The following is a 12,296-nucleotide window of genomic DNA, read 5'->3' on the forward strand; positions in this document are numbered from 1 at the left end:
TTCCATCATTAGTAGGCAGACATATGTAACTCAAATTGTCCTCTGATAGCTGGCCACAAAAAAAGAAAATTGAGGTAGCAGGGGTTTTTTGTTTTGTTTTGTTTTGTTTTTTCTTTTACTGTGTAGAATAGTAATGTCAAAAAGGAGAAAATACAGTTCTACACCAAGGCACATGAAGAGCAGAAGTAAACCTTTTACTGATGTTTTGCCAGCCGGTAGTCCAGGTTGTTTTATTTTACAACACAGTGCAATAACAGTAGATCACCACAGCCTGCAGATGGAAGTGTGATTTAGTGATCTGTTGAAGGTTGAATGATGCTGTATTTCTCCACTCTATTACCCTTAAAGAAACACCTGCAGAACATACATTTCTGTTAGTCCTTTATAAATATTTCCGTGCTCACTCTTCTTCAAGATGTTTCTGTATGCGTTCTCTACAGTACATAGTGTAGTGTATATTGGGCATAATGCACCGCACTTAACAGTTTCTTTTTAACTGAGCATCTGAAAACATTAAGCACTGACTCTTGACACATATGTTGTAAGGTAAATAAGCGTTACAAACTCAAATAGACAGATGTTCAAAGAATGTGAATGATTAATTTCAAGTATTGTAGGACTTCTTTATGTTAAGGGTGACAGAGTATTGGAATGGGCTGCCCAAACTAGAGGTTATGGAGTCTCCTTCTCTGGAGATACTCAGAACCCACAAGGACACTCTCCTGCTCAACCTCCTGTAAGGAACCTGCTATGATTATGTGATTTTGTGTAACACAGTACAGATAATGTCAATTTTAATTAACTTAGTTAACTTTTAGTTAATTTAGTTAAAAATACAGTAACTTGCTTACAGACTTAAATATCATACAGACTGCAGATAACTTCATTTTTAACTTCTTTATCTTCTCAAGCACTTGTAAACAGCTGTATTTCAAAGTACAAGCTCTAAAAGTTCTTCCTGTTCTACCAGTGTCTTGCAGTGGAGGCTGCTATTTTTTTCAATCTTTGCTAACCTTTTTCTGTGAATACAGAGGTGCACATTTGCACATTTTGTGTGACTTACTTCATCTGAGATGCTTTCACTTTATTCCTATTTGAAACTTTCAGCCAATACATTTGAAAAGAGCACCATGATTTCTGTTTAACAAAATGTGTGATAATCAGAATTGGTCAGTTCTCTATCACTGATGTCACTTGGTCTTAAAAATTGGTCCCCAGACTAGACTGTGAACTATCTCATCTGTCTTTAATTGTGTAAATTTTAAGCTTCATAATATGTAAGTTAGTCATGTAACCTAGCAACGTAGTCAAGAGAAAAAAAAATTGACCTTGAATCTAGTTCAACAGATCTGTAGAGAGAGAGAGAGGGAGGAGGAGGAATTAAATTCCAGAAATGTGTGCCTCTGTGTTTTGCAGGGGGAGTGTTGTTGCCTGTCTTCTGAATGTGTAGATCAAAATAAGATGAATTCCACCATCAGTATTTCTCCCAGGGATATGATATTTTTGTATTGCAGTAGAACAGAGAAAAGAAGGATCATCTGGTTAAAAATCATTATTCCTTGAACATCTTACAGTATTGCAGCAGTATTTTGTAGTCTTTCTACCATTGAGTCTCTCTGCTTCTTGTTCTGTTCTTACAGTTAGCAATCACTACAAAATTAAGCACATTTTGATGTTACAAAGTAACAAGAAAACAGCTTTATTTTGCTTTTGTGAATAATTTCCTGTTCAATATATGTATTTAAGTCTCTGCTATAATTTTATGTGGCACCTTACCACATGCTGGATTTTATATTCATCTTTATTCTTTATTTTTAGACCTTTTCTGAATTCTAAACTCATAATTTTGAAGTAATTAGAATGCCAAATAGAATGAAGCTTATTGATACACTGTAAAGTTACGATGTATGTGAATGCTAGGCTTAGCAAAATTTAAAAAGCAAAGTACTAAATATTTTCTGATGAGTGTATTAGGAAGTTTGTAGATAAGCAGAAGACTTTTGCGGTCTGAGAGTAAGATGGGCTGTAAGATTTCTGTGTATCATAGAAGTACTAGTGGATTATTCATAATTAAAACCTCCTTCTTTACTCAGATCAGTAAATTGCTGTATTTTGTAATGTAGTCTGTAAGTTTCTTTAAAAAAATAAATCCTGATTTTGAGTAATACTTCTAATAATTCTTCCTTCTAATTTTTTGTATCTGTGCTTGTGTTCTTATGTATGGAGAAACTTTAAGTCCTGAGATACTCTCCCCTACTCCCCACCCCTCCATTTTTTTTTTCCCTAAACTCCTCACTGTGTATTTGCAGGATATCGTTACTAGAGTTAGACTTGCTAATGTCTATAAGATGAATCAGAAGGAAGGTCCAAGGAACTACAGGCCTGTTAGCCTGACCTCAGTACTGGGGAAGATCATATAGCAGATCATTTGACTATGATAATGCAGTACCTCTGTGGCAGCCAAAGGAACAGACCCAGCCAGCATAGGTTTATGAAAGGCGAGTCCTGCTTGACCAACATCATCTCTTTCTATGACTCGGTGACCTGCCTGGTGGATGAGTGAATGGCTGTTGACATATTCTACCTAGACTTCAGCAAAGCCTTTGACTCTACCTCTCACAATATTCTTCTGGAGAAGCTGGCAGTGTGTGGCTTAGATGAGTGTACTCTTTGCTGGGTAAAGAACTGGCTGAATGGCCGGGCCCAGAGAATGGTGGTAAATGGAGTTAAATCCAGCTGACAAATGGTCATGAGTGGTGTTCCCTAGGGGTTGGTGCTAGAGCTTGTCCTCTTCAATATCTTTATTGATGACCTGAACAAGGGGGTTGAGCGCACCCTGAGTAAGCTTGCAGATGACACCAAGTTGGGAGAAAAGGTTGATCTGCCTGAGGGTAGGAAAGCCCTGCAGAGGGATCTGGATAGGCTGGATAGCTGGACTGAGGCCAATGGGATGAAGTTCAACAAGACCAATTGCCAACTCCTGCCTTTTGGTCACAATAATAATCATGCAATGCTACAGACTTTGGGCAGAGTGGCAGGGAAGCTGCATGGAAGTAAAGGACTCAGGGGGTACTGTTTGATACTAGGTTGAACATGAGCTAGCAGTGTGCCCAGGTGGCCAAGAATGTCGATGGCATCCTGGTTTGTATCAGAAATAGTGTAGTCAGCAGGAGCGGGGAGGTGGTTGTTCCTCCACACTCAGTCGTGGTGAGGCCATACCCTGAGTGCAGTGTTCAGTTTTGGGCCTCTCACTACAAGAAAGACATTGAGGCCCTGTTGCACATCCAGAGAAGGGCAATGAAGCTGTGAGGGATCTGGAGCACAGGTCTTACGGGGAGTGGTTTAGGGAACTGGGTTGGTTTCCTCTGTAGAAGAGGATGCTCAGGGAGAATTTATCGCTCTCTTCTCCACATCTTCTCCCAGGTAACATCGATAAGATGAGAGGTGATATTTTTAAGTTGCACCAGGTGAGGTTCAGATTGGATATTAGGAAAAAAATATTCTCAGAAAGAGTGGTGAGATATTGGAACAGGCTGCCCATGTAGACGGTGGAGTCACTGTCCCTGGAGGTGTTCAAGAAACATGGAGAACTGGCATTGAGGGACATGGGTCAGTGGGCATGGTGGGGATGGGCTGATGATTGGACTAGACAATCTTGGAGGTTTTTTCCAACCTGAATGATTCTATGATTCTGATTCTGTTGCTTGGTGGCTTGTAAGTTACAATGTGCCTTTAATGTTTTGAAGAACTTGAATGTGAACAAACTGTTTTGCCTGATTTTGCAAAGGCTTTATGTGCTGATATTATCTATTACATGCTTCAAATTGAATTAGAATAGCAGTATAAAGCATATCTTAGAATAGAACTGTGCTGTGAAGAACTGGATAAAACATTTTTTTGATTTATGTACATTAAACAAATGGGATGCTATTTTTGAACTAAACATTATTACAGTCAACATATTCCAGGCAAAAGATTTTGTGGATCTTATTTTTTTTTTTTTTTCTTTTCTGTGTTTATTCTGATTTAATGTATTTTGGTGTAGATAGCTATGATATCTATGAAATTATGTTTTTAGTTTAATAAAAGATCAGACTTTTTTAATAGCAGTTGTTACGAATGTGAATAGTGGCTTAAGCACAAACTTGCTTTATATACATGGAAAATAAATTTGAGCAAGAGATGTCTTCCACTATTCTGAAGCTGTATTTCTCTCTCGTCTTAAGAGACCCCTGGGGATGTATTCTAATACATGCTATGTTGTACCAGGCTGGAAGACAGTTCTTACATAGACAATTCTTGTAGTTGGTGACAGGTGAATCTGAGATCAAAGTCCAGTCAGTGTCTTAAGTTTTAAACTATCTCTGAATGACTTTGTAGCTTGAAGAGAGATGGGACATTCAATAGCTTTCTCAGTTTTTGAATAAAATAAAATCCAAGAATAAATTACTTTTCTTATAAGATGTTTGAGAAGAATGACTAAGATCATGAAGGATGAAAAATATGGCAGAAATGAGGTAGCTATTGTGAAATTGTCTCTTAGTGTGGTTTGCTTGTCTAAATGTAATGAAGCAATTGTCCTCTTCTGTACTTCGACTGACTGAATTTTTCTGTTCTTACATTTTCTGTTGCATCTTACATATATGTTTGTTAGAAAAACATGTTCTTAGAGACAATTGGCAAATCTCGTCTCATTTTTTAAGTTATTTTCTAACATTAGCTAATACAGTAGCTTTTAGTATGATAGTATTAGTTCTTGGAGTTTACTATCTCTGCAGGACAAGAAAACACAATTTCAAATAGAGATTAAAACTTAAGAACTTCTCAGTCCCATCTGATAAAGTTATGATGAATTGCCACCTTATAAATTTTATATCTGATGAACTTGTATCTTAGTGTCTACCTGGACAACTGTAACTACATTACAAATCCATCTAGAAATACCCAGATCACCATATATGTCTGGCCTAAATATTGGTGTGTATCAAATTGCATTCATTCCACATGAAGTAGCGTAAATTATCATGTAGTTTTACTAAGTGTTGTTTGGGCTTCAAAAAGTACTCAGTCATCATACTGTACAAATATACATGTAATACTGTGGCGACATAGCCATGACAAACTCACAGTAATGAACAGTGTATTATACTTTTTCTCTTCTCTAAATCCTTATTTAGATCAAGATTAATGTAAAATCTTCGTGTGTCCATGTAGGATGCCTACCTTCCACAGTAATGCTGATTCAACACAAATACATGAGAAGATTTGACAGCACCAGAATTGCTGGGGCTTTTTGATTACTTGCCCAGTTTACATCTTAGATTCTCACCAAAGAGTATTTGTCTTCGCATTTAAAAACTCTCTTTTATCACATAACTGATATTTTGCAATTCATATCTCATTCATATTTTTTAAAATTAGAAAACAGTAGCACCTTTTTAGTGTTATTAGGGCATAAGCTGTTGAATGCAATTTCCAGAGACTTCAAGCCTTAAAAACTAATAATTAAATTCATCACACTGTTCAGAGGCCAGGAACTATTTTGTGCTTTCTAAAAATAAACAGGCTTCACTACAGTATTCCTAATGACAACGAAGAAAACAATCCTTTATAAAAACAGTAGGGTATTTTTTTTATATTGTGTATTTTTCAAGTATGATTTTTTCGAACAATGAAGTAGCTATTTCCTTGGCTTTTAGTTATTCCTTCTAAGAAGAAAAGATTTAAAAAGAAAACATGAACAGCCTCTACCTGCCAAAAGCACAGTATGAGTATATCACTGTAACTAACGTATCTGCAGACACTTATCTTGATTCATAAGTGAAATATGCACAGTGTGTCTTTGTTATATTTTTTATTTAATATTTGATGCTTGTTTTCTTCCTGTGTGTGCTGCATTTGACTTCTTGTATTGCACAGGGTTAGTGAACGTGAAGCTGCACTGGAATCAGCCCTACTGATGTTGCAGGAATTCTACCTGGATCTTGAAAAGTTCCTCGCATGGCTTACAGAAGCTGAAACAACTGCTAATGTCCTGCAGGATGCTACACGCAAAGAAAAGACACTAGAAGATCCCCAGATGGTTCGGGAGCTCATGAAACAGTGGCAGGTAAGTCAGGTGCTTCAGTTCAGAGGCATGTCTGTTATCCAATGAGACTTTTTTTTCCCCAGTGTGCAGCTACTCAACAAAATCGAAATGGTACTGAAAAAAAGAATCTGACTGCTGCTAACCCTTAAGTGTTGCTTTGTTGGAGAGATCTAAGGTCAGTTACAGTGATTCTATCTGACATCTTTCATCATATATTGAATTTGAAGTGGTGTCTTGAAGTACAGATCAGAAAGGAAACTTTGTTGAAGTGGGTGCTTAGTTTAGTGTTTTTAAATAATAAAAATGAATTATTCTGCCATGTTACAGTCTTGAACTGAGCAAATGACAGATGATAGTTTCTTAAGCATGTCTGATATTTATAGAGATCACATGAATAGTTTCAAGTTTATTCTGTGTAGCTTAACTGAATTAGTTTTCATCCATTACTTTCAAATGTGTTAAATGTTAATCAGGTGTTTGGCTGATCATTGTCACCATTTTCTGTGACAATAACAAAAAGAGATAACAATAAAAATTGCCATAGAGAGTATCTGGACAATTTTCAGAGAGTTGTTCAGTGAGAACCAAAAATCTTAATAAAGAGAGTAAATGTTGTATTTGGTGTTCGAGAGAATTCAGAGGAGAAAGAAGAATAAATGATGAGATGGTGCTCTTCAGGATCTGTTGTTATACTTTCATTATACTGTCCTCATTATTATTGAGAGGAATGTGTGTATGTCTGCATGAGTTCTTAAATATCTTAAATATGAGGTTAACTGGCTGTTTTAGAGGGCAGGATCCTATCAAACAAATTAGATGATTTTTATGTTGACAGTGCATTCCAAACCTGATATTCCAGTCAGTGAAGACTCTGTTTTTTGGTTTATTTCTGAAAAACATAATGTGAAAAATCATATTTATAAGTGGTTATATGCATACTAAATGGAAGTATTAATACCTTCTTTTGGCACTATTGTATTAACCCATGGTTTTAACTCTATGACTGAACTGCTACTAAATTGTGTTATGCTAGAGTTTTGAACCAACAGTCGTGGTGTTGTACAGAAGCAAGATCTGAGCCATTTTTAATAGTGAGCTTTCTTTATAATAGTTGTACTGTACGCTTAGACATCTGAAGTCTCCATGTATTTCTGAATTCAGTTGGCATGAACCCAGGGAGCAGGTTTGTGTGTGGATAATAGTGCTCTACTGAGCAGTTAATCTTCAGTACAAGCTGTCTTTTTATATTTTGTAGATTAGGTTTGGTGGTATTAAAACAATGGAATTACCAGGTATTTGCCAAAGTTTTTTTTGTTTGTTTTTCCCATGTGATCACTGAAAAATGGATTATTGGTCAAAAAAAGAGATTCCTAAAAATTTAGGTCAAAGTTTTGTTCTTGAATGTACTGGAGCTTTGTAGACCTGTTTATCCATCTAGTAATTAAAGTTCCATCTAATAACTTTTTTTTGTAAATTTCCATATAGGTAATGTCCGCATTCATAGACGAAAGGAAAAATAAATGTGTACAAGTCCTTCCCCTCAAAAATAAAAACATAAAAATAGTTACAATTCCATCATGTAAACAATTACTTTGGACTGTAAGCTTTTTTTCTCTTTTATGCTCTTAAATTGAGATGAAAGATGAAAATTTTGGTTTTTTTCTTTCCCTATTTTTGGTATGTAAGTATCAAGTCTTCTAAAGAAAGAAAGATGAAAACTACACTGCAGCTGCCATTTCATTTCTAAAAAGCTAGAATCTTTCTGTTCACTAACCTTGGCTGTACGAGAAAAAATATATATCTTTAAAGAAATATTAGTATGCTGAGGGGGGGGGGGGGGGAAAAAAAAAGGCCGCAGTTCTACTGTCTTTTGTTTCTCAAAGATTCATATGTATGTGTCCAGCAGTAGCACAAAACATATGGGCTTTGGGTTAGAATTGGTAATTAAAGGAGCAAATATTTTGACAGTGGTGGTTTTTTAAATTCTTTGTATCTTCGTATTGATCTGCGTCTGTTAGATGGACCTGGTTTTCTTCCTGTGTTATCTGCCTATCTCGGTTTTTGTCAGCCTCTTTATGTCATTCTTAAGCCTCCTGAAGAAATCTCATAATTCACAAGCAGAAGTGGCTTTCAAATGCCCTTCTCCTGAATGGAGCCTGATTGCTATCTTTCTAATAGCTGGTAGAATTGTCTTGTTTCATTTTTTTTATGAAGCCAGAATAATCCAAGCCAGGATATTAAAGAGTGGGAATTTTTACTCGTGTATGTAGATAACTCATTGAATCAAGAAGAAAAGCAGAAAACTCAAAAATACGTTACAGGAGAATTAAGTAATTAGAGAGAAAGAATTTGGTCCACAACAGCAGAGAGTATATTATAATGATCATTGCAAAAAGATCCTGGAAGGAAGATTTGCAGCCATACTGCTGTCTGTGCCATTGGAGATATGTCTGTAAATATACATGTTTATACGTATCTAAATCGACCCAGAGAGCTGCCCAGTACGTGTCTTCCTTGTGCCCTACCCCAGCGTAGGAAAGGCTTGAACTGCTTTCAGCTACAGTTGCATTTTTCCAATTGACTCTTGGTTTTCCACTTGAAATCAGATATATATATTTTTTTTCTCTCACCAGGTAGGCCAGGTGCAGATCGTAGGAGTAAAAAACAGAATAGGTAGTTTCTGATTAAAGATCACCATCTCCCAATCTTTTGAAAGAAAGTTTGACTATTTAGGCTTATGGAGTTTATAGAAGTTACATTTAAGTGCAATAGATGCAGTTAGATTTGCAGTCTTGTTCTTTATGAAGTTGCATGGACATGCAGACTGTGAAAATATGTGCAATGAGATGTTACAACTCTGCATTAATTTGCTATTTTTAGGCAATAGATGTAAATCAGTGCTTTGATGAACAATTTTACCTACAAATAATGAAAAAAACTAAATTTGTGAGCTCAGTAGTAGCTTTATCTCCTTGTCACTGAAGATATTTATTTGTCTTACCCTTGGTGATCTATCAGCTTTTTGCTTTACATTCTCATTGTTATTATGAAAATAATGTTTTGCTGCCCTGAAAGCACAGCAGGAATTGTTTGTCTGGGAAAATCTCTCATTTCTGAGCGTTTCCTTTTCTTTACACATTAGAAACAATTTGATCAAATGTCACTAATATTCATCTTCCCCTGATGCTCGGCACTTCATTCATTAGCACAGGGAGAAGGTGAGGCTTACATAACCACATTTTAATTACATGATGATGTATATTATATCAAATGGTTGCACTATAAATACTTGGTTTGCTTATGTAAGCTTGTATTTCTATGCATCACCTGTCTGAATTGACTGCAATGTAGTAATTGAGGTGATTCACACTTTCAAAACACTTTCTGGGAGGATTTTCAAGGATAAAAACCAGTTTCTTCAAAGAGTTGAACGATTATGTGCTGATTTGTATTGTCTAAATGTATCATGTGTCCCTATCAGGCCTTATTTGATATATAAATATGTGGGAGAGATGAAAATAATGAATTTTCCTTTTCATTTTCATATTTCTAAGAGATACAAATTCTCAACTGCGTTAATTACTCCTCCCATTCATCTTTACAGAAATAATTCTATGTGACATTTTATACAGGTTATTAAATACTAAATGTAATTTTTACATCGTTGTGGATTTATCTTAGTATTTTATGAATGCAGTCACTTTATATTAAGCCTGTAGGTGAATTTACTTATGTATTTTATCACTGAAATTTGACAAAGAATACTGCACATAAACCTATTTTAACAGTAACTAGAGTGTGCTTCTATTCTGTTTACGGATTACCAGATATATCCGAAGTAATCTACAGTGTTGACTGATAAAGATTAAAAGTATGACAACCTAAGATAAATGAGGCAGTCTTAATAGCTTTGGCTTGGAACGTGTATCAATTTTTACCATCTTCATGCTCACTTAACCTATGATCTAGATAGTTTTCCATCAGATTCAGGAGTTTTGGTGTTAATAATAAGAAAAATATGTAGTGCTGTAAGTTACACTTAAAAATGTGCAGTATGAACAGTAACAATATTTTTCCACAGTAGCTAAAACAAGGTACATGAACTTCAGGCAAAGCTTTATTGGTGTGTTTGGCTTTTTTTTTTTGCTTTCCTGTTTCTCTCAATTCTTCAGAGGTGTTTGGCTATTCTTACTATTTCCAGGCAACTGTTTTCTCGACAGTACAAAGATGAAGTAGATACACATTCCTCACTCTACTCTTTTAAAAAGCAGAACAGATATTTTAAGAGAATAAAATTTTGCAGCTCAATTTCATAACTTACTTATGATTGCTCATCACACTTAATTTTATTAGATGGTGTACAGATTAGGTCATGACTAATAGAGAAAAGTATTTCTAACATTCTCACTCAGATCAGTTGACTTAATTAGTAATTATTTGATAGTAATTAGTTTTCTGGTGCTTCCAGTCTAGATTTTGAGATACTTCTTCACTTTTGCTTGAAATCATGCTCTGAAAACTGAAAATCAAGCATGATCATCTTCCCTCATGTTTTTTTTTGTTTGTTTGTTTGTTTGTTTGTTTTTAAATCTAATACTCCATATTTACCTATTACACCAGCCAGATACCAATTCTGAAATATAGTCTTCTCCACAGGAAATGTAATAGCAATAGTCAGACACATCCTACTCCATCAGAAGTAGAAGATAAATCCCTAAATATATTTCTTATTGCAAGTGCTATGACAGCCTTATCTGATACAGGGCAAAATACTGTCTCAAAGTGAAAAGTTACGGCATGGATTTTGTGAAATACTTAAATAATACTATTTTTAAAATGCCTTGTCAATAAGTGTTCATTTTATTAATTGGTGGAGGATGATCATTTCTTTGTTGTTAAAAGCAAAGATCAAACTGATCAAATGAAAACTCTATGAACATATGAACAGTTTCAGTTTTGATAGTCACAGCTCTCCTGAGCAGCAAGAAGACTCCCTCATAGCCAATTAATGTTTAGTGGCTCTGGAGCTTATGAAGGGGGGAATAAGAAGGATTCAGGCTCTTCTCAGTGGTTCCCAATGACAGGACAAATGGCAGTGGGCACAATCTGAAACACTGAAGGTTCCATAAGGAAAAACAAAACTAGAGTGGTCAAATCACAAAACGTCATCCAGAGGCTTTGTGTTGTCTCCATTCTTGAATATCTACAAAATCTAGCTGGACATGGCTTGAAGCAGCCTGCCACAAGCAGTGGGATTAGATCAGATGACCTCCAGAGATGCCTCCCTGTCTTAAGCGTTTTTGAGATCTCTGGTCTGATTGTGTACAATCACTGTCATACAGTCAATCATTCTGCAGACTAATTAATTTTTACATAAATATACAAATGGAAAAGTAATAACATAAGAGAGTAAGAAAATAAAAATTCTTCTTACTGTTTTATAAGATAATTTTGTAATGGTTTCCCAGGAGTTCATGAATAATCTGTATAAATGAGTGAGGAGAAAAAGCAGATAATAAAAAGAAATGAAGGAGAAGGAAGGAGAATAAAAATAATTACATTTTTTTAAATGACTCATTACTAGAAACTGATGGCAGACTGAAAGGTGAAAGCTAAATGTGAGAGATGAAACTAGAACAAGCATTTTTCAGAGCACCATAAATTAAATTTGGGTTTTCTTCTTTTATGCGTGGAATCAAACTCCACAACCTTTGGCCTCCAAGAGCTTTTCTCTTAATCTATTACTCTTACATCTAAAATAATCATTTCCCCAGGAGTCATCATTCAGTTGCAAAAGGTGACATGCTTGAAATAATATTTTTTTGAGTGATATTTACCTTGGCACTGTTTATTTGAATTGGTACCTTCAGAAAAGGAAGTAGGGACTGTTAGCATAATTCTAGTTCTTGCAGCCTACAGTCTTTGTAGTTAAGGCTACTCACATTAAGCTCCTAGTTTGCTAGTAGGACAGTATATTTTGTTTAAAAACAAACGAACAACAACAACAAAAGAGAAAAGAAAAATAGTTTTTTGTGTTAATAGCTCTATTTGTAATGGAATGGATTGGATGGAGAGGAAAGAAGTAGTTCACAAAATAAGGTAGCACTGAAAATGTGTAGATCTGTACTATATACAAATGTGCTCCTGAAGAGCGAGACAAGGATCGTATCTATGTTCAGTCAGGTTCTCTGGTGTTACTTTTCATTTT

The 12,296-nt window shown here is 35.4% G+C and overlaps 1 protein-coding gene across 19 annotated transcripts in view; it reads left to right on the top strand.

Annotated features, from left to right (window-relative positions):
• DMD (dystrophin) overlaps positions 1-12,296 on the top strand; it is a 1,043,969-nt gene that overhangs the window by 798,894 nt on the left and 232,779 nt on the right. For all 19 annotated transcript variants that reach the window (XM_048931232.1, XM_048931479.1, XM_048931663.1 and 16 more), the window contains one exon: positions 5,920-6,109. In XM_048931232.1, the coding sequence (XP_048787189.1) occupies positions 5,920-6,109 (190 nt within the window). The remainder of the gene's footprint in view (positions 1-5,919; positions 6,110-12,296) is intronic.

The sequence above is a fragment of the Lagopus muta genome, chromosome 1 (genome assembly GCF_023343835.1).
Source record: "Lagopus muta isolate bLagMut1 chromosome 1, bLagMut1 primary, whole genome shotgun sequence".
In the NCBI taxonomy this organism is placed as follows: domain Eukaryota; kingdom Metazoa; phylum Chordata; class Aves; order Galliformes; family Phasianidae; genus Lagopus; species Lagopus muta.